Source organism: Triticum aestivum, chromosome 2A (assembly GCF_018294505.1).
Source record: "Triticum aestivum cultivar Chinese Spring chromosome 2A, IWGSC CS RefSeq v2.1, whole genome shotgun sequence".
Classification (NCBI taxonomy): Eukaryota; Viridiplantae; Streptophyta; class Magnoliopsida; order Poales; family Poaceae; genus Triticum; species Triticum aestivum.
Genome location: NC_057797.1, coordinates 5460390 through 5481511, shown reverse-complemented (window position 1 = coordinate 5481511; position 21122 = coordinate 5460390). Strand labels below are relative to the sequence as shown.

Here is a 21122-nt window from a genome sequence, read left to right as displayed (position 1 = left end):
TTGCTTTCGCCCAAGGATCAAACTCACACATAGTAGCAAGTTTGGGGCACTTTTGCTCGTATCTTTTCTCCACGTTCAAGGATTATTACAAGGCTTAGGTTTACATAGCACACATAGTATCGAGATCAATAGGATATGGACTTCAGTACTCAACTTTATAAATACAACTTGTCTTGGACTTTACTTTTAACTGTGAATGCATACATTGCCTTGACTCTGAAAGTTACTTACCCAAACACAGACATGCAAACACTTGTATTACTAGGATACAACGACTCCATGCCTAGTCCCTGCTAAGAGACATAACTTGGCAGGACTCCCAAAGAGTAAATGCAATATAATAATATTTCCTAATCCGCAAGACAAGGCTGTAGCATACATGATGTGAGCCACAGACAACACATTACTCAAATTAAACGTTCTTCCTCCTGATGCGCACGCTTCTTCCCTCCCACTGTAAGATGTGGTTCTTGTGTCTTAAAGCTTATTGTGTAGTTGTAGTAGGGAGGTATGAGAGACCTCCATGCAAGAGCCTCAAATTCTTCACAGGGTAATGTATCATCACATCCTAAAATAATGTCCTGCACACTGATCTTAGGGACATCCTCAGTGGAATCTGACTGATGATAGTTGCAAATCAAGAAATGTTTTCGGCTCTTGTCTGTTCTTCGACTGTACACCGGTTCATCTTCCCGCAAAAGAAGCATTGGGTGCTGTTCAAGCATAAGGAGATTTATCTGTATAGATGCTCTCGTACGTTCAAGAGTTGTGCGCCAAAATCGAGGATTACAGTTATCTTGCAGTATCCCAGCAATGATACGCGCGCCTGTGAAACTCTGCCTCTGCTCCAAAGCCATCTCCATGGCCATCTTTGCCATATTTGGCTGCTCATCTGGGTTTGTGCTTCCGAATGCAAGCGACTTGAAAAAATGCCAATAAGCTTCTTGCGGGAGATAGTCCAGTCGAAGTGCTTCTGTTGTTCCCAGACTCACAATTCTATTTGATCGACTGGTGATTACAATTTTGCTCCCACCTGGTGCCATGCTGCTTGCGGAAGATTTCAACCTTCTCCATGTTCCCTCATTAATATCCTCAGCTAGTTCAACAATAATCAGCAACCTGTTTTGAGAAGCAGAATTTTGATGTCTGACTAGACCACTAATATTGTTTCCTTTCAGGTCAACAAGTCCTTCATCCTTGAGACTACCTTCTGCAAAGAACAAGATCATCGAGAAGTGACCACGCACACTCTCATCCCTACAGACATACTCAACAAGGGTGCTCTTCCCTACCCTTCTTGGACCGATGATCGGAAGTACAGCCAAGTCTGGTGTAACACTGGGACAGAGCAAGAAATTCAGGACCCATTCCTGTTCAGTTTGGCGACCAAACATGCAGTTGTCCAAGAGCAAATATGTGCCGTAAGGTTGGCGAAGTATCCGAGGATACAATTCCAAGAAGAAAAGAAACTCCTTCATACCAGCCACGGTGTCTTCAAGGGTATCAACCATCTGTTGCAGCTCTTCTCGCATGTTGCTGTTTGTGCCAAACAACAATGCTTCTCTGTTGCTGCTGCCACTGCCGGTCCGAGAGAAACGGAGCCGTTTGGCTGCACTGGATTTAGAGAGCGCAGATGATGAGTGGCTTACCTTCTCCTCGTCGAGGGCTGCTTGGAATCTCAAGGCATCGAGAACATAGTGGCCTCTGTACATCCCTTGCCTCAACATCTTGAGCTGACGGAGCATCCCCTGGTTGGTGATGTCCCGCGCCTCGGCCTCCTCGACGACGATGTCGATTCTCAGTACAACACTCTGTAGCCTTTGGACAATCTTGTTGATGTCAGGCTGCTGCTGGAAGTATTTGCTGATCACGAATGATGCAGACCTGCTGATGAGGTCGCCTACGATTGCAGAGATGAGGATATCCATTGATCGCGAACCACCTCGACTCAGAGCTCGAGTGGCGCAATGGAAGAGGGATAAATTAGCAATGAGTGACAGTAGCTATGTTGGACTCGAGACCCAGCCACCCGGGTAGGTGTTCTGGATGGAAGATTTCCAGATTAACTATGGCAAAGTAGTGTGAGGCAGTCTAGAAGGGATTTTGGTCTTTGGCTCCAGGAATAGTCGAATTTGCTCTACTTTCTACGTCCAGTGAGAGAAAGCAGTCTCGTTTTTCTTCGAGAAGAGCAATATGACCTACTTCTGTTTTTACTTCGCTTAGCAGTACTTTTTTTTTACACTCATACAGTAGTTTTTTTTAAAAGGACTCATACTGTAGTTAGCAGCAACTTTCTAAGTAAACTGAATTAACAACGAGAGCAGCAAAGTCAGGCCCATCAATCCCAGCCATTCATTGCTGCTTTGCTAGCAGTGACGTGCACCGTCCGTTCACTGAACCTGTGCCTTCAGTTTCAGGTGTTGTTGTACTCCGAGCAGCTGGAGCTGCCCTTGGCCTCCTCGACGAGCGCTGCGGTTCCTCCTTCCCAGGCATCCTTGCTTGCTGCTGCCAGCACGACTCCCCTCAGGAGCCGCCGCAGTCCCTTGAGCTCCTGGCACTGCATCTTCCGCGCATTGAAGCAACTATATGTGGTCAGGCCAATAAAATTCCATGTTTTGTCCAATGGGGATGCGGTGATAATAAATTAATAATCCCCTCTAGTGCTGACTACTGACTTCTGAATCCACATGGAGCATATTTGGAGACAAAGTTCTACCAGATTACCATTTTTCATTCCATAAATATGTCTGAACTACAAGTCGCTACCGTTAACATTCAGCTTCTCCAAAAACTCGTATGGTAGGCTTCACCTTCAACTTTTATGTCAGCTAGTCACTCAGTTGCCATATCTAGCTGCTCCTTGATCTGCTGCTGATGGAACCGGCTTACTGGACGGGCAACAGCTGCACAGTGCATCTTTCACATATAGGTAATAACTTTTTGTATGGTAAAGATCACCCCGGCTCCTCCCCGGCAGGCTACAACTCATATCGTTGATTTGATACTGAATCGTGGAAATCTGATACTTGTTCGAGCTTGTGTTATGCATTTTATGAAAATTACAATCATTTCTATACTGTCTAAGTTCTAAATGGATATCATAAAAAAATTGTAAGGCACCTGGGCATTAGATAAGTTGCCATGTTGTTTGCTTGCACCTCTTTTATGGCCTTTATCTGTTGCTACTGGAGCTAGAACATGGATTCCGCACACACACAAAATAACAGAACATGGATTGCAAAATTCAATCTAATTTTTTTTCCTCTTCGTCATTTATTTCTATATTATTATTTCTGTTTGAGTCGAAAGACAGAAAATGCAGCTCAGCTCACGGGATGATAGACAAGAAACCAACAACTTAACTTTATAAGTCATGGGGGTGTTGCTCAATTTCGACTGGAGACCCGAGCATGTGCTCTGGATGAAAGGTTAGAAGGTTACTGACTTAATCGTGTTGTGTCGGTCTTTGTCAGCTGTGTGAAATTGGGTTTGACTTAATTGGGTTGTGTGAAATTGTTACTCCCTCCGTTTCAAATTACTTGTCGTGGTTTTAGTTTAAAACCACGACCTAAAACCACGACAAGTAATTTGGAACGGAGGGAGTACTTCTGTTCCGTTCTTTTATTTACTTGCAGGTTTGATTTTTGCGAAAATACTTATAGGGTTAATTTGGTACATGTCACTGCCAGCTTCATGTATTGAAAAATGGCACTGCACAAAATGACTCAAGAAAAATGGCATTGTAAAAAAAGGTTTAATTCGATATAGGCCACTGCCCCATTGGCGTATCTTCAATTAGTTTATAAGTTGCATATGGAGTGACAAGCGGATAGTTGGATGTTGATCCTGATTTTTAGAAATGTGTCTGAGATATTTAAGTTCCTTTTTGCCAACCAACTCACTCGAACACACATTTTCTTTGGTTCTGGAGGTGTCGTGGCCATTACTTTTTCTAGCATGAGAGAGTACCTTTTATTACATGATAAAAAAAGACTTTTATATCGATAGATGATGCACACAGGCATAATTTATTACATGTCTTTTCGAAAATAATATGAATTTATTACATGTCATGGTGTCACATCACATCAGAACTGACTGATACCCTGTAGAATTTCTCCTTGACGTGCTATATAAGTTGGAATTAATTTGGGTAGACTGTTCTACGAGGAGTGGTGGTTTAGTCAAAGAGCAGCAGTGACACATGGGGTAGAAAAACCCTGCCGTTTCTTGACCGGACACAAGAGTGAGAGTGAGTGGCTCCAGGAACAGTCGAATTTAACTTGGTAATTAAACGACGCAAGCAGGAAAGTCAGGCCCATCTATCCCAGCCATTCATTCCTGCTCTGCTAGCAGTGGCGTGCACTGTCCCTTGACTGAATCTGTACCTTCAGTTTCGGGTGTTGATGTATTCAGTTTCAGTTCCAGTTAGTTCCAGTTTCTCTCCCTAGCAGTTTCCACACATTCAAGCAACAGTGAGATCAGGCCACTTAGATCCCGTGCTTTTCCAAATGGGATGGGGGTAATGATAATCCCTCTAGTGCTGACTGCTGAACCCTTCTTCTTGCACCAGACCGGACTAACAAGAACAGAGTAAAACCTAGCGTCGAACCGGGATTTTTTTGCACATCAGTTGACCAACAAAAGTGAGCAAATATAACCATAGTTTTGAATAGTGGTTATCAAGTAGCATATTTGGAGAGAAAAGTTTATCAGCTTATCATATTTCATTCCACAAAGATGTCTGAAATACCAGTCACCAATAACATTCAGCTTCTCCAAAAACTTGCAAACAGTATGGTGGGCTTCACCTTCAACTTTTCTGCCAGCTAGCCACTCACTTGCCCCTGATCCTAGCTATATCTAGTTGTTTCTCTTCGCTGTCTTGTCAATGCAAAATGCTGGAGAATGTGATTCAACCTGATGAGCAACCGCTGCACAGTGCATCTTTCACATATGGTTACAAGAGATAACCCCGCCTCCCCCCGGGCAGGTTTCAACTCATGATTGATTCAATACTGAATGAGCTGCTGAGGATAGAGGCGGTGGCATTGTGCCCTACAGGAACCATGAATCATGGAATCACTGATTTCTTGAACCAGAACAGTGAGCTCTGCACAGCAGGTGGTAAATTCATCTAGCTATGATTTTCAGTTTTTTTTTTTGTTGAATCATGGAATCATGAATGCGGACTAGCAGTTATTTCCATTATAAGTACCTGATATGAAATAGATGTCGTGTTAACTGACTATTTCCATGATCACCTTCTCCACCATTAATAAGGTCTTTGTTCCCTCATTATGGATAAACAGAGCAACGGTGGTACTTCGGGCGTCAAGTTTTTGGAGAGATGCTCAAAATCGAGCAGTTTTTTGACTTTGACAAAGGATGTCCAAGAGACTCTTTTTGGTAGTATTTGTCAGCTAGGAATGGAATAGCTGTCATTCCAGTGATTTTTTTTATCATTCTCGTGTTTGTTCGAACTTGTCAGTGCTTGTTAATTAACAGAATTCATTGTTCAAAGATTGCAAACCCCTACTTCTCCATATATCTGAACTGCAAGTCGAGACATCATTTGTAAAATTCGGGTTACATATTCCTTCAAAATTTGGCATATGACAACTTAACTGAAATCTAGTTTCTATCATCAGAAATCTTGGAGCACTGCACACTTGGATCAGTATTTTTTTCCTAGACAAAGGAAGAGATATATTCTTTGGCCTTGCATGGTTGCCAGTGTATTCCGATTGTCTGCATCATTGTATCTCGACAGATTTCTAGAGTATGAACTGTACGGATTTCCCCCCTTTCTTAATCAAGCCCATTTGTGCGCCATCATTTTTTGCGGCATGGTTCATGATCTTCTCAAGTATATGGATAAGACTTCAAAAAATAGCGCATGGCTCAAACATATGTCTAAAACTTAGCAATCGCAACCAATAAATAACAAATTTCCCCGCAACTAAAATAATTAACATATTTATAGGACAGGAGACTGTGCAAACACAATATAATATCCCATGTTTCAAATGTAAATGATAGAGATGAGAAGACATACAACCTTCTCAAGTACCAGTAACACATAAAAAGGTTTTGGTGCTTAACTACAAGACACAATGGACTTGTAGTGTCACTTATTGTAATTGAAATGACTAACACACCGAGTCTTTGGAACTTTTATTCTGTATGTTTATAGGTTTTTGTAACTATAGCAAATAAATTGCTGCCAGTTGATTACTCGCGTGATTCATCTTGGCTCCCTGCTGCACCTGGCTGGAGTGGTCCAGTTGCGCTAGTATCCGCTGGAATCTGGGGTGCTGTAGAGGAAAACCCAACCTCCACTTCAAATTGTGCTTCAGCTTCTAGAATTGCAGCAGTGTTACGAAACGAGCGTGCAAGCTGCAGAAAACAATACAGGTAAGGTAAGACTGATAGCTTGACCAGACATCTAGCAAGAATGATCAATACGACATGAAGTAAAGCCTTGATGTTTGCAAAATTGTGGTGTGCAATGTGAAGAAATCGAGGCAAGAATAATTAACAAAGCAGGCCACATGCAACTATATATTGATTCTTGAAACATGAATCAGCTTTGGTGCATAGACCCCAATGAATTCTGTACAGTCGTTTTTTCTATCTCAAATATTTTGGATTGTAGGAAATATGTATTTGCTATTTATGCTATGCACTTTATTAGGACCTGAAAGTTTGAAGACGCGGCCAAGTTTTGTAGCCAATAGAACAAGCCATTAGATAGAGTGCACTTAGCAGGAAATAAAGAACTGAATGTAGCTTGGACTGATCATGTTAATTAATTTGAAGAAAACCATATATAGCAGCATGTTGGCAAATGGAGATGTGTCTCGCGCTAGATACAAAAGGACTAGTTTGGCTAAAATTATCAAAACAAGCCTACATTGTAGTTCGGGGCACACACTAGTAGGCTTACAAAGCCCACTTAGATACACAAGATGTTATCTCCAACTTTTTGAAGCATGTGATATCATCTTCGAAAGTAGGGACAGAAACAAAAGAAGCTCATAGCTTAGTTAAATTTTCGGTTTCTCTCAACCAGGGTCGCCACTTGTGGCTGGGCTATCCACATGACCCTTTTTGTATTCCTTTGAACTTCCCAATTAATCAATAAAGTGTCCTTCACCCATAAAAAAAATCTCCAATTTATTTCCCATTGATATCAAAATGTGACAGCCAATCCAATATGTTGCGGTAGCTAGAGAAGCCAAACCAACACGTGCTACCAATGTGAGTGACCGAGTGTAGAGCTATGGCCATCCTAACATGTGTCCACCCGCACCTACAACCGTTGAGTAGGCAATAGTCTAGTTTCTGAAAGCACACAAATACAACATGCACACACATACACATGCGCACCATCACTCACATCATCACCACAAAGGGCCTACTGAATACCATAGTGCAAAATTTTAAGATTGACGAAATTACCACAGACGCCTCATTATCTATGAGAACGTCGTCTCCCACCGAAAGAATATTCCTTCTTTAACGAGACATTGGACGTTAAACCTAGGGTTTAATCTCTGGTGAACCAGGGGTACAACCACCCACATAACCATTCAACCACATATTGATTCTCTAGGCTAGTGTTTTTATGGTACACCTACACCATTAAGCAGTTGCATCTTTGATTTGACTTCCCCGAAAAACTCCACGGGGTAGGATAGTAAGAAGCTGGTTCTAGGGAAAGCTAGGATTTCACTTTACCTATTGACACAATATCGATGACAATGGCTGAATGACATTAATAGACGATGAGAATTGATGGATGCATATCCCTAGTAGTGTGTCAAATTTATCCTGTTTACATTGTCATCTTTATAAATGATGTTGATGCTAGCTTGTCGATGACTCAACATGTTCTATCTTTGGTTTCTACTCATTTAAAAAAAATAGAATATGTTGGTCTCAATTAGTGAAACAAGACCAAGGTTTTGCCTCTGGTTAAAAAAACACATCCCTAACAAGGTATATTGAATTTCCTTCAATAATAAATATTTACCAAGGAAGGTACTTATTATGTTTTTTGTGTGTGATCAATTTATTGCCGACAACTATTTCAAAAATAGTAAAGTTATGGATTTCAGTCGTAAGTAGTATACTAGAAACAAGAACACAACACTAACATTTTATATGTATCTTTGTTTTGGACAATTGATAATTAATGCATAACTTCATTCCTTCAAGGGAATAAAAGAGCATTTTATATGTAGTGCTCTTAATTTATGGGTATGGATATTTCTCAATATGTTTTCGTCGTGTTTGAAATATAGTAAGTTAATTTATACCTATCTAATTGAATACTTACTTTCATAATCTATATCGGACAAACGTCTTTACTCTTCATTGTTTGATTGGACTACATGTTTTCATATATCTCCTCTAAAAACATTTTACATTGAATTATATGTTTGTTGAGTTTTGAAGTAGAAATTATATAATAATAAAAGTCTAAACTGGTATGATGGTTTTGTGCTAAAAACATTGTGTTCTCAAGCTCCAGTTTCTCATTTTCCTTCATTTATGGATTGCTTATGTGCTGAATTCTAAGTTTTTAAACATGTAACTGTTGGAAATATGCCCTAGAGGCAATAATAAATTATTTATTATTATATTTCCTTGTTCATGATAATCGTTTATTATCCATGCTAGAATTGTATTGATAGGAAACTCAGATACATGTGTGGATACATAGACAACACCATGTCCCTAGTAAGCCTCTAGTTGACTAGCTCATTGATCAATAAATGGTCACGGTTTCCTGACCATGGACATTGGATGTTGTTGATAACGGGATCACATCATTAGGAGAATGATGTGATGGACAAGACCCAATCCTAAGCCTAGCACAAAGATCATGTAGTTCGTATGCTAAAGCTTTTCTAATGTCAAGTATCATTTCCTTAGACCATGAGATTGTGCAACTCCCGGATACCGTAGGAGTGCTTTGGGTGTGCCAAACGTCACAACGTAACTGGGTGATAAAGGTACACTACAGGTATCTCCGAAAGTGTCTGTTGGGTTGGCACGAATCGAGACTGGGATTTGTCACTCCGTGTAAACGGAGAGGTATCTCTGGGCCCACTCGGTAGGACATCATCATAATGTGCACAATGTGATCAAGGAGTTGATCACGGGATGATGTGTCATGGAACGAGTAAAGAGACTTGCCGGTAACGAGATTGAACAAGGTATCGGGATACCGACGATCGAATCTCGGGCAAGTATCGTACCGCTAGACAAAGGGAATTGTATACGGGATTGATTAAGTCCTTGACATCGTGGTTCATCCGATGAGATCATCGTGGAACATGTGGGAGCCAACATGGGTATCCAGATCCCGCTGTTGGTTATTGACCGGAGAGTCATCTCGGTCATGTCTGCATGTCTCCCGAACCCGTAGGGTCTACACACTTAAGGTTCGGTGACGCTAGGGTTATAGAGATATTAGTATGCGGTAACCCGAATGTTGTTCGGAGTCCCGGATGAGATCCCGGATGTCACGAGGAGTTCCGGAATGGTCCAGAGGTAAGGAATTATATATAGGAAGTGCTATTTCGGCCATCGGGACAAGTTTCGGGGTCACCGGTATTGTACCGGGACCACCGGAAGGGTCCCGGGGGTCCACCGGGTGGGGCCACCTGCCCCGGGGGCCACATGGGCTGTAGGGGGTGCGCCTTGGCCTATATGGGCCAAGGGCACCAGCCCCAAGAGGCCCATGCGCCAAGAGAAGAGGGAAAAGAAGAGTCCTAAAGGAGGAAGGCACCTCCGAGGTGCCTTGGGGAGGAGGGACTCCCCCCTTGGCCGCACCCTTCCTTGGAGGAAGGGGCAAGGCTGCGCCCTCCCCCTCTCCCTTGGCCCTATATATAGTGGGGGGAAGGGAGGGCAACCAAACCTAAGCCCTGGCGCCTCCCTGTCCCTCCCATGACACATCTCCCTCCTCCCGCAGCGCTTGGCGAAGCCCTGTTGGAATCTCTCTACTTCCACCACCACGCCGTCGTGCTGTTGGATCTCCATCAACCTCTCCTTCCCCCTTGCTGGATCAAGAAGGAGGAGACATCGCTGCTCCGTACGTGTGTTGAACGCGGAGGTGCCGTCCGTTCGGCGCTAGGATCATCGGTGATTTGAATCACGACGAGTACGACTCCATCAACCCCGTTCTCTTGAACGCTTCCGCGCGCAATCTACAAGGGTATGTAGATCCACTCCTCCCTTGTTGCTAGATGACTCCATAGATAGATCTTGGTGACACGTAGGAAATTTTTTGAATTTATGCTGCGTTTCCCAACAGTGGCATCATGAGCTAGGTCTATGCGTAGTTTCTATGCACGAGTAGAACACGAAGTAGTTGTGGGCGTTGATTTTGTTCAATATGCTTGCCGTTACTAGTCTTATCTTGATTCGGCGGCATCGTGGGATGAAGCGGCCCGGACCGACCTTACACGTACTCTTACGTGAGACTGGTTCCACCGACAAACATGCACTAGTTGCATAAGGTGGCTGGCGGGTGTCTGTCTCTCCCACTTTAGTCGGATTGGATTCGATGAAAAGGGTCCTTATGAAGGGTAAATAGCAATTGGCATATCACGTTGTGGTTTTTGCGTAGGTAAGAAACGTTCTTGCTAGAAACCCATAACAGCCACGTAAAACATGCAAACAACAATTAGAGGACGTCTAACTTGTTTTTGCAGGGTATGCTATGTGATGTGATATGGCCAAAAGGATGTGATGAATGATATATGTGATGTATGAGATTGATCATGTTCTTGTAATAGGAATCACGACTTGCATGTCGATGAGTATGACAACCGGCAGGAGCCATAGGAGTTGTCTTAATTTATTTATGACCTGCGTGTCAACATAAATGTCATGTAATTACTTTACTTTATTGCTAACCGTTAGCTGTAGTAGTAGAAGTAATAAGTTGGCGAGACAACTTCATGGAGACACAATGATGGAGATCATGATGATGGAGATCATGGTGTCATGCCGGTGACGATGATGATCATGGAGCCCCAAAGATGGAGATCAAAAGGAGCAATATGATATTGGCCATATCATGTCACTATTTGATTGCATGTGATGTTTATCATGTTTATACATCTTATTTGCTTAGAACGACGGTAGTAAATAAGATGATCCCTCGTTAAAATTTCAAGAAAGTGTTCCCCCTAACTGTGCACCATTGCGACAGTTCGTTGTTTCGAAGCACCACGTGATGATCGGGTGTGATAGATTCTAATGTTCACATACAACGGGTGTAAGACAGATTTACACACGCGAAACACTTAGGTTGACTTGACGAGCCTAGCATGTGTACAGACATGGCCTCGGAACACAGAAGACCGAAAGGTCGAGCATGAGTCGTATGGTAGATACGATCAACATGAAGATGTTCACCAATGTTGACTAGTCCGTCTCACGTGATGATCGGACACGGCCTAGTTGACTCGGATCATGTAATCACTTAGATGACTAGAGGGATGTCTATCTGAGTGGGAGTTCACAAGATGAACTTAATTATCCTGAACATAGTCAAAAGGTCTTCGCAAATTATGTCGTAGCTCGCACTTCACTTCTACTGTTTAGTTATGTTCCTAGAGAAAAAAATTTAGTTGAAAGTTGATAGTAGCAATTATGCGGACTAGGTCTGTAAACTGAGGATTGTCCTCATTGCTTCATAGAAGGCTTATGTCCTTAATGCACCACTCAGTGTGCTGAACCTCGAACGTTGTATGTGGATGTTGCGAACATCTGACATACACATTTTGATAACTACGTGATAGTTCAGTTAAACGGCTTAGAGTTGAGGCACCGAAGACGTTTTTGAAACATCGCAGAACATATGAGATGTTCCAAGGACTGAAATTGGGATTTCAGGCTCGTGCCCACGTCAAGAGGTATAAGACCTCCGGCGATTTTCTTAGCCTGCAAACTAAGGGAGAAAAGCTCAATTGTTGAACTTGTGCTCAGATTGTCTGAGTACAACAATTGCTTGAATCGAGTGGGAGTTGATCTTCCAGATGAAATAGTGATGGTTCTCCAAAGTCATTACCACCAAGCTGCTAGAGCTTCGTGATGAACTATGATATATCAGGGACATATATGATGATCCTTGAGATATTCGCGATGTTTGACACCACAAAAGTAGAAATCAAGAAGGAGCATCAATTGTTGATGGTTGGTGAAACCACTAGTTTCAAGAAGGGCAAGGGCAAGAAGGGATACTTCATGAAACGGCAAATCAGCTGCTGCTCTAGTGAAGAAACCCAAAGTTGAACCCAAACCCGAGACTAAGTGCTTCTGTAATAAGGGGAACAGCCACTGGAGCAGAATTACCCTAGATACTTGGTAGATGAGAAGACTGTCGATAGAAGTATATTGGATATAAATTGTGTTAATGTGTACTTTACTTGTACTCCTAGTAGCACCAGGGTATTAGATACCGGTTCGGTTGCTGAGTGTTAGTAACTCGAAATAGAAGCTACGGAATAAATGGAGACTAGCTAAAGGTGAGCTGACGATATGTGTTGGAAGTGTTCCCAATGTTGATATGATCAAGCATCGCACGCTCCCTCTACCATCGAGATTGGTGTTAAACCTAAATAATTGTTATTTGGTGTTTGCGTTGAGCATAGACATGATTGGATTACGTCCATCGCAATACGGTTATTCATTTAAGGAGAATAATGGTTACTCTGTTTATTTGAATAATACCTTCAATGGTCTTGCACCTAAAATGAATGGTTCATTGAATCTCGATCGTAGTGATACACATGATCATGCCAAAAGATAGTAATGATAGTACCACCTACTTGTGGCACTGCCACGTAAGTCATATCGGTATAAAACGCATGAAGAAGCTCCATGTTGATGGATCTTTGGGCTCACTCGTTTTTGAAAAGTTTGAGGCATGCGAACCATGTCTATTGGTGTATATGCATGAAGAAACTCCATGCAAATGGACTGTTTGGACTCACTTGATTTTGAATCACTTGAGACATGCAAATCATACCACATGGGCAAGATGACTGAAAGCCTCGTTTTCAGTAAAATGGAACTAGAAAGCAACTTGTTGGAAGAAATACATTTTGATGTGTGCAGTCCAATGAGTGCTGAGGCGTGTAGTGGATATCGTTATGTTCTTACTTCACAGATGATTTGAGTAGATATTGATTATATTTACTTGATGAATCACGAGTCTGAATTATTGAAAGGTTCAAGTAATTTCAGGGTGAAGTTGAAAGATCGTCGTGACAAGAGGATAAAATATCTATGATATGATCATAGAGATGAATATTTGAATTACGAGTTTGGCACAGAATTAAGACATTGTGGAAATTGTTTCACAACTAATACAGTCTGGAACACCATAGTGTGATGGTGTGTCCGAACATCATAACTGCACCCTATTGGATATGATGCATACCATGATGTCTCTTATCGAATTACCACGATAGTTTATGGGTTAGGCATTAAAGACAACCACATTCACTTTAAATAGGGCACCACGTAATTCCGATGAGATGACACCGTATGAACTATGGTTTAGAGAAACCTAAGCTGTCATTTCTTAAAAGTTTGGGGCTGCGACGCTTATGTGAAAAAGTTTCAGGCTGATAAGCTCGAACCCAAAGCGGATAAATGCATCTTCATAGGACACCCAAAATAGTTGGGTATACCTCCTGTCTCAGATCCGAAAGCAATAAGGGATTGTTTCTAGAATCGGGACCTTTCTCGAGGAAAAGTTTCTCTCGAAAGAATTGAGTGGGAGGATGGTGGAGACTTGATGAGGTTATTGAACCGTCTCTTCAACTAGTGTGTGGCAGGGCACATGAGTTGTTCCTGTGGCACCTACACCAATTGAAGTGGAAGCTTATGATAGTGATCATGAAACTTCAGGTCAAGTCACTACCAAACCTCGTGGGATGACAAGGATGCATACTACTTCAGAGTGGTACGTAATCCTGTCTTGGAAGTCATGTTGCTAGACAACAATGAACCTACGAGCTATGGAGAAGTGATGGTGGGCCCGGATTCTGATAAATGGCTCAAGACCATAAAATCCGAGAGAGGATCCATGTATGAAAACAAAGTGTAGACTTTGGAAGAACTACTTGATGGTCGTAAGGCTGTTGAGTACAGATGGATTTTAAAAGGAAGACGGACAATGATGGTAAATGTCACCATTAAGAAAGCTCGACTTGTCGTTAAGATGTTTCCCGACAAGTTCAAGGAGTTGACTACGATGAGACTTTCTCACTCGTAGCGATGCTAAGAGTCTGTTGGAATTATATTAGCGATTACTGCATTATTTATGAAATCTTGCATATAGGATGTCGAAACATTGTTTCCTCGACGATTTTCTTGAGGAAAGGTTGTATGTCATACAACCGGAAGGTTTTGTCAATCCTGAAAGATGCTAATAAGTATGCAAAGCTCCAGTAATCTTTCTAAGGACTGGAGTAAGCATCTCGGAGTTGGAATGTACGCTTTGATGAGATGATCAAAGATTTTGGGTTTATAAAAAGTTTATGAGAAACTTGTATTTTCAAAGAAGTGAGTGGGAGCACTATAGAATTTCTGATGAGTATATGTTGTTGACATATTATGGATCAGAAATGACGTAGGATTTCTGGAAAGCATATAGGGTTATTTGAAAGTGTTTTTCAATGGAAGGCCTGGATTAAGCTACTTGAACATTGAGCATCAAGATCTATGAGGATAGATCAAAACGCTTAATGGTACTTTCAAATGAGCACATACCTTGACATGATCTTGAAGGTGTTCAAGATGGATCAGTCAAAGAAGGAGTTCTTGCCTGAGTGGTAAGGTATGAAGTTAAGACTTAAAGCTCGACCACGGCAGAATAGAAAGAAAGGACGAAGGTCGTCCCCTATGCTTAAGACATAGGCCCTACAATATGCTATGCTGTGTACCGCACCTGAAATGTGCCTTGCCATGAGTCAGTCAAGGGGTACAAGAGTGATCCAAGAATGGATCACAAGACAGCGGTCAAAGTTATCCTTAGTAACTAGTGGACTAAGGAATTTTCTCGATTATGGAGGTGGTAAAAGAGTTCGTCGTAAAGGGTTACATCGATGCAAGCTTAACACCTATCCGGATAGCTCTGAGTAGAGATACCGGATACGTATAATGGAGCAACAATTTAGAATAGCTCCATGTAGAACAATTATTTGAAATGGCTCCAAATATAGCGTAGTAGCTGCATCTGCAAGATGACATAGAGATTTGCGAAGTACACACGGATCTGAAAGATTCAGACCCGTTGAATATAACATCTCTCACAAGCATAACATGATCAAACCCAGAACTCATCGAGTGTTAATCACATGGTAATGTGAACTAGATTATTGACTCTAGTAAACTCTTTGGGTGTTAGTCACATGGGGATGTGACCTTGAGTGTTAATCACATATCGATGTGAACTGGATTATTGACTCTAGTGCAAGTGGGAGACTGTTGGAAATATGCCCTAGAGGCAATAATAAATTATTTATTATTATATTTCCATGTTCATGATAATCGTTTATTATCCATGCTAGAATTGTATTGATAGGAAACTCAGATACATGTGTGGATACATAGACAACACCATGTCCCTAGTAAGCCTCTAGTTGACTGGCTCGTTGATCAATAGATGGTCACGGTTTCCTGACCATGGACATTGATGTCGTTGATAACGGGATCACATCATTAGGAGAATGATGTGATGGACAAGACCCAATCCTAAGCCTAGCACAAAGATCATGTAGTTCGTATGCTAAAGCTTTTCTAATGTCAAGTATCATTTCCTTAGACCATGAGATTGTGCAACTCCCGGATACCGTAGGAGTGCTTTGGGTGTGCCAAACGTCACAACGTAACTGGGTGATAAAGGTACACTACAGGTATCTCCGAAAGTGTCTGTTGGGTTGGCACGAATCGAGACTGGGATTTGTCACTCCGTGTAAACGGAGAGGTATCTCTGGGCCCACTCGGTAGGACATCATCATAATGTGCACAATGTGATCAAGGAGTTGATCACGGGATGATGTGTCACGGAACGAGTAAAGAGACTTGCCGGTAACGAGATTGAACAAGGTATCGGGATACCGACGATCGAATCTCGGGCAAGTATCGTACCGCTAGACAAAGGGAATTGTATACGGGATTGATTAAGTCCTTGACATCGTGGTTCATCCAATGAGATCATCGTGAAACATGTGGGAGCCAACATGGGTATCCAGATCCCGCTGTTGGTTATTGACCGGAGAGTCATCTCGGTCATGTCTGCATGTCTCCCGAACCCGTAGGGTCTACACACTTAAGGTTCGGTGACGCTAGGGTTATAGAGATATTAGTATGCGGTAACCCGAATGTTGTTCGGAGTCCCGGATGAGATCCCGGACATCACGAGGAGTTCCAGAATGGTCCAGAGGTAAGGAATTATATATAGGAAGTGCTATTTCGACCATCGGGACAAGTTTCGGGGTCACCGGTATTGTACCGGGACCACCGGAAGGGTCCCGGGGGTCCACCGGGTGGGGCCACCTGCCCCGGGGGGCCACATGGGCTGTAGGGGGTGCGCCTTGGCCTATATGGGCCAAGGGCACCAGCCCCAAGAGGCCCATGCGCCAAGAGAAGAGGGAAAGGAAGAGTCCTAAAGGGGGAAGGCACCTCCGAGGTGCCTTTGGGAGGAGGGACTCCCCCCTTGGCCGCACCCTTCCTTGGAGGAAGGGGCAAGGCTGCGCCCTCCCCCTCTCCCTTGGCCCTATATATAGTGGGGGGAAGGGAGGGCAACCAAACCTAAGCCCTGGCGCCTCCCTCTCCCTCCCATGACACATCTCCCTCCTCCCGCAGCGCTTGGCGAAGCCCTGTTGGAATCCCGCTACTTCCACCACCACGCCGTCGTGCTGTTGGATCTCCATCAACCTCTCCTTCCCCCTTGCTGGATCAAGAAGGAGGAGACGTCGCTGCTCCGTACGTGTGTTGAACGCGGAGGTGCCGTCCGTTCGGCGCTAGGATCATCGGTGATTTGAATCACGACGAGTACGACTCCATCAACCCCGTTCTCTTGAACGCTTCCGCGCGCGATCTACAAGGGTATGTAGATCCACTCCTCCCTCGTTGCTAGATGACTCCATAGATAGATCTTGGTGACACGTAGGAAATTTTTTGAATTTATGCTGCGTTCCCCAACAGTAACTACGTAAATATTGTGGTAATAATAACGAATATTCAAAATATTTTATGTTTATTGATTGGGCAGTTATTCAATCAGAGGCAACATCTAAGTATATCGAACTGCAATAACCAACCAAAATGAACCTCTCACAAAGTAAATGTGTTAAATTTTGTATAAACACTTAACAGTAGTCTCCACACACATACACAATTAGTAATATCTCTAGAATCATATTTTTCATCTATGCTGGTGTAGTTTTTAGATCCTATATTATCAAGATTCTGGTTAGTATTGTTTGCAGTTGGGCATATTTGGTGCAACTAAATATAAATTTCTTATTTATTATGTGATCAATAGTCAGAAGTGGCGAACATACTGCCACCCCCCCCCCCCCCCCGCCACGCGCAGGGAAAGCATTTGGTGTATGATATATCTCAATATCTCATTGGGTGTTGAAATTCACTTTCCCGTTATACAGGGTGCTACTTTTAGTAAATGTTGACAATTTTTTGCTATTTTCGGAAATACTACTGATCCATGTGATGGTAGGAGGCTAATGCTTAATCCAGATCTTAAATTTTACTCCTAGCCAAGAAATGTCGAATGTGCTACATGGTCACGTTATTGGGTCAACTAGGAAGCAAAATATATTTCCTTATTTAACCGTTTTGTGGAATATAAACATTTCTTTAGATGCCCATTAAAATGAGTGAGACTACTTCATAAACCATCTACATGCTGACATGGGTGCAATTTGTTCGACTTGAACATGTAAATAGCACACACTTTTGCATTGTATTTCAAATTCCATGTATCTATCGTCATGTTGGCAGATTTTCTTTCACACATTTTTGTAATGCTTTCGTGTTATTACAATGCAAGAATTTTAGCCGTTGGGCATTTAGCTATTCAATATGATAGAAATATATTATTTAGTTGTCAATATTCTATGTCTAGTAATAATATTTTCTAGTCTTGATTTAGAAATAATGCATGATAGAAGTGTTATAGTATATCGTTGTATGTCTTGGATCTACTCTGGCAAACCTCAGCTTTCAGGCAGGCATTTTCAATCTTCAAGCAAGCAACACATCGGTATGTCCTCAACTCCTCGCGCATTTTGTGGTTCTCTATCGCCAGTATTTTGTTCTCAATCTCCAGACGTTCATTTTGTTGCTTGATGGAGAGCTTCTGTGATGAATATCACTAACTAGTTTAGTATATTGGTAGTATTATATTTAACTATGATAATATGCTAAATATCAATTTTTATTATTGCAATCAAGACTACATAACAACAATAACATCGTGGCATATCTAAAAATATATTATACACTTGATAAGATTAAAGAATTTTGCATGATAAAAAATCACATAAATGTTTGTTGGTGCCTAAGAGATTAAGATGACACAAATAAATTTATATGGTTTTGTGTTGTGACATTGCGACCTTAATCTGAGGACCCATCCTCATGACCAACAACTTCGCTCGTTTTGATGAAGATCTTGAGTTTCCATCCATTTGGTTGATACCGATGAAATGCTCTCCAATATGACTGTAGAACCAATAAAGTGTATGTATTAAAACAATTAAGACCTTTGGAATAATATGATTTTCTATTATGTGAAAAGAAACAAACTGCCTCCTATATAAATATATAGATGAATAACTATAAGTGTATACACGTATATTTTAAGCCTCGGATGACTATACATATATGTAGATACATAAGTCTATATGTGAACTTCAGACTTCCAACTACTGCCACAAATTTATAGCATGTAAATAGAAGTTTCTTTTATTTTTAGAGTGGTGTGAATATTATAACAAAAAATGAATATTTATTTTGAACAAAAATAATAATCTGTTATCAACCATGACACAAATGTGGGAACAAACATGTTATATATTCCAAAGTATTCCTAGTTTTCCAAAAGTGAAAACTAAACTAACTAGGAAAAAGCAATGGCAAGAAAGAGAGTATGTTTCAGAGAAATAACATGGATGGATTAGTTTATATGTAAAATACATAGTCTTACTTGTTCTAATCCTTTAGTGACCATGTGAACGTTTTCTCTATTGAACAAGAAAGGATCTTCTACTTTTAGTCAATCAAGTTAAAAAGATCTTCCACTTTACAAGAGGGAAAGTTTTGATTAACTGAGCCATTTGAGGATAATTTTTCTATAATCTAATAGAAATTTCTAAAAATTGTTCAAGTTCTTGTCATATATAAAATATGAAATTTCAGTCATCCTTTTTCTTCGAAACGACTATTTTTCATTCAACATCCCAACATAATAAAACTGAACAAATAGAACACAATAATGCACTGATGTATACTTGAAAACATAAAATAAATAACCTACTTTGAGTACTTCTCAAACATAATTGGTTATCTACCATCAAGGACCCTATGATGTGCAAGACCAAGAAAAAAATGCTCAAACATATATAGTATGTAGGGGAAGAAAATAAGTTCGGGAACCTCGCCAACAAAGACAAACAACAATCCTTTCTTTGGTGCGAGCATGTACCGAAAAACAAGCTATGATTTTTGAAAATACAAAATACAAGAACTCATAATTTCAAGTCATGCATAGTACGCCTAGAAAATTTCAATGGAAGAATGCCCTTTATAACTATGAAAAGCATACCAGATAGCCTCGTTGCTCTGTGAGTCCTCTTAGATCATAGGGGTCAATGCTTCTTTCTTTGTGCAGGCAACAAAGGGGTGCTTTATAGGATGATCACACAGAGCAATATCAATTTCTTGTCAGTACAACATCCATGCCCAGCATTTAAGTAGGATCGGTGCCTAAAGATGTATGCCACACTATAGATAGATATTTAGATAGATAGGGACTGCGTTATTTGGAATAATAGGAAATTGTGGGTCAAATCCCTTCGACCGCCTTTTTCTGAATGATAGGGCACGTGTCGTAGAATGCATAAGATCATAAGAAAGATAGAGTTGAACATATGCATATCCTTTTCCCGACACACTTTTGGCGCATGGGAGACGTAAGAGCCTAAGAAAGATGGAGTTGAAGATATACGTATCCATTTTCTGACACACTTTCGGCGCATAGATAGACGGACCACTACTTTAATAAGTAATATATAAAAATGTCGGTCTAACTTCCGCTCTTGTCCTAGTAGCACCCACTGTACTCATCTAGTGATATGTGGTGTCGGTGTTAGGGTGTGGGCTGCCAGTTTGTGCACGTCTAGTACACGTAGTGTCGCGTCTAGGTTGCCATGGGTGGGCTCCTAGGAGGTTCCACAACTTTGAAGAATGACGTGCGAGGCTTCAATGTGTTGGCGGTAGGTCCTGTAGGACCAATACTATATCGACCAGAAGGGGGTGAATGGGAGATTTTAAAATTCTTTTGAAACTTGAAAACTCTCGGTACAACACAATGGAAAATAAATCTAAGCAAGAAAAAAATCTAAAAAATATTATCACACTAGAAGATAAACTAGATAGAATAGAAAGATTAGACGAAGGACTCTATGAAAGAGATGATACCATCAAATTCTCTTCAGATTTTTGGGAGTTACGGGTCTCTGGGAACCAATAAAATTGAGTCCAGGGGTCATATTTCAACATCGAGAAAGGAGGAGGAGGAGGAGGAGGAGGAGGAGGAGGAGGGGCATCTTCCCCCTCTCCTCCGGCTATGTCAGAATTCCTCTAGGGGCACTGCCATCATCTCCATTGCATTCATCGTCATCTCCACGACAATCTCCTTCCTTTGTATTGGGGCTTCTCCATCACAAAGCCTCTCAATACTTAAGCAAACATGATTGTGTTAGGAATTATTTCCCCAATATTTATTTCATCTTTACCTCTATGTTTGATTAGTTACTTGTTTGATGGCACTGGCGAAATAGTAT

At 41.4% G+C, this 21122-nt stretch overlaps 1 protein-coding gene across 1 annotated transcript; it reads right to left on the bottom strand.

The window, feature by feature from the left end:
- Positions 1 to 407: 407 nt before the first annotated feature.
- On the bottom strand, positions 408 to 19394 carry LOC123184165 (disease resistance protein RGA2). Its single transcript, XM_044596330.1, has 5 exons — positions 19387 to 19394; positions 18675 to 18780; positions 18272 to 18415; positions 6270 to 6399; positions 408 to 1900 (listed from the first exon to the last, which is right to left on the bottom strand). The coding sequence occupies exons 1-5, from the start codon at positions 19392 to 19394 to the stop codon at positions 408 to 410; spliced, it is 1881 nt and encodes a 626-aa protein (XP_044452265.1).
- Between the last annotated feature and the right edge of the window lie 1728 nt (positions 19395 to 21122).

What these genes read in the sequence shown, in the direction of transcription:
- LOC123184165 (XM_044596330.1), bottom strand. An exon ending in GGATGGGTCCTCAGATTAAG is followed by an intron (nt 18,416 to 18,674) that starts GTCGCAATGTCA and finishes TATTCATCACAG; the next exon opens with AAGCTCTCCATCAAGCAACA. An exon ending in ATGCCTGCCTGAAAGCTGAG is followed by an intron (nt 6,400 to 18,271) that starts GTTTGCCAGAGT and finishes TGTTTTCTGCAG; the next exon opens with CTTGCACGCTCGTTTCGTAA.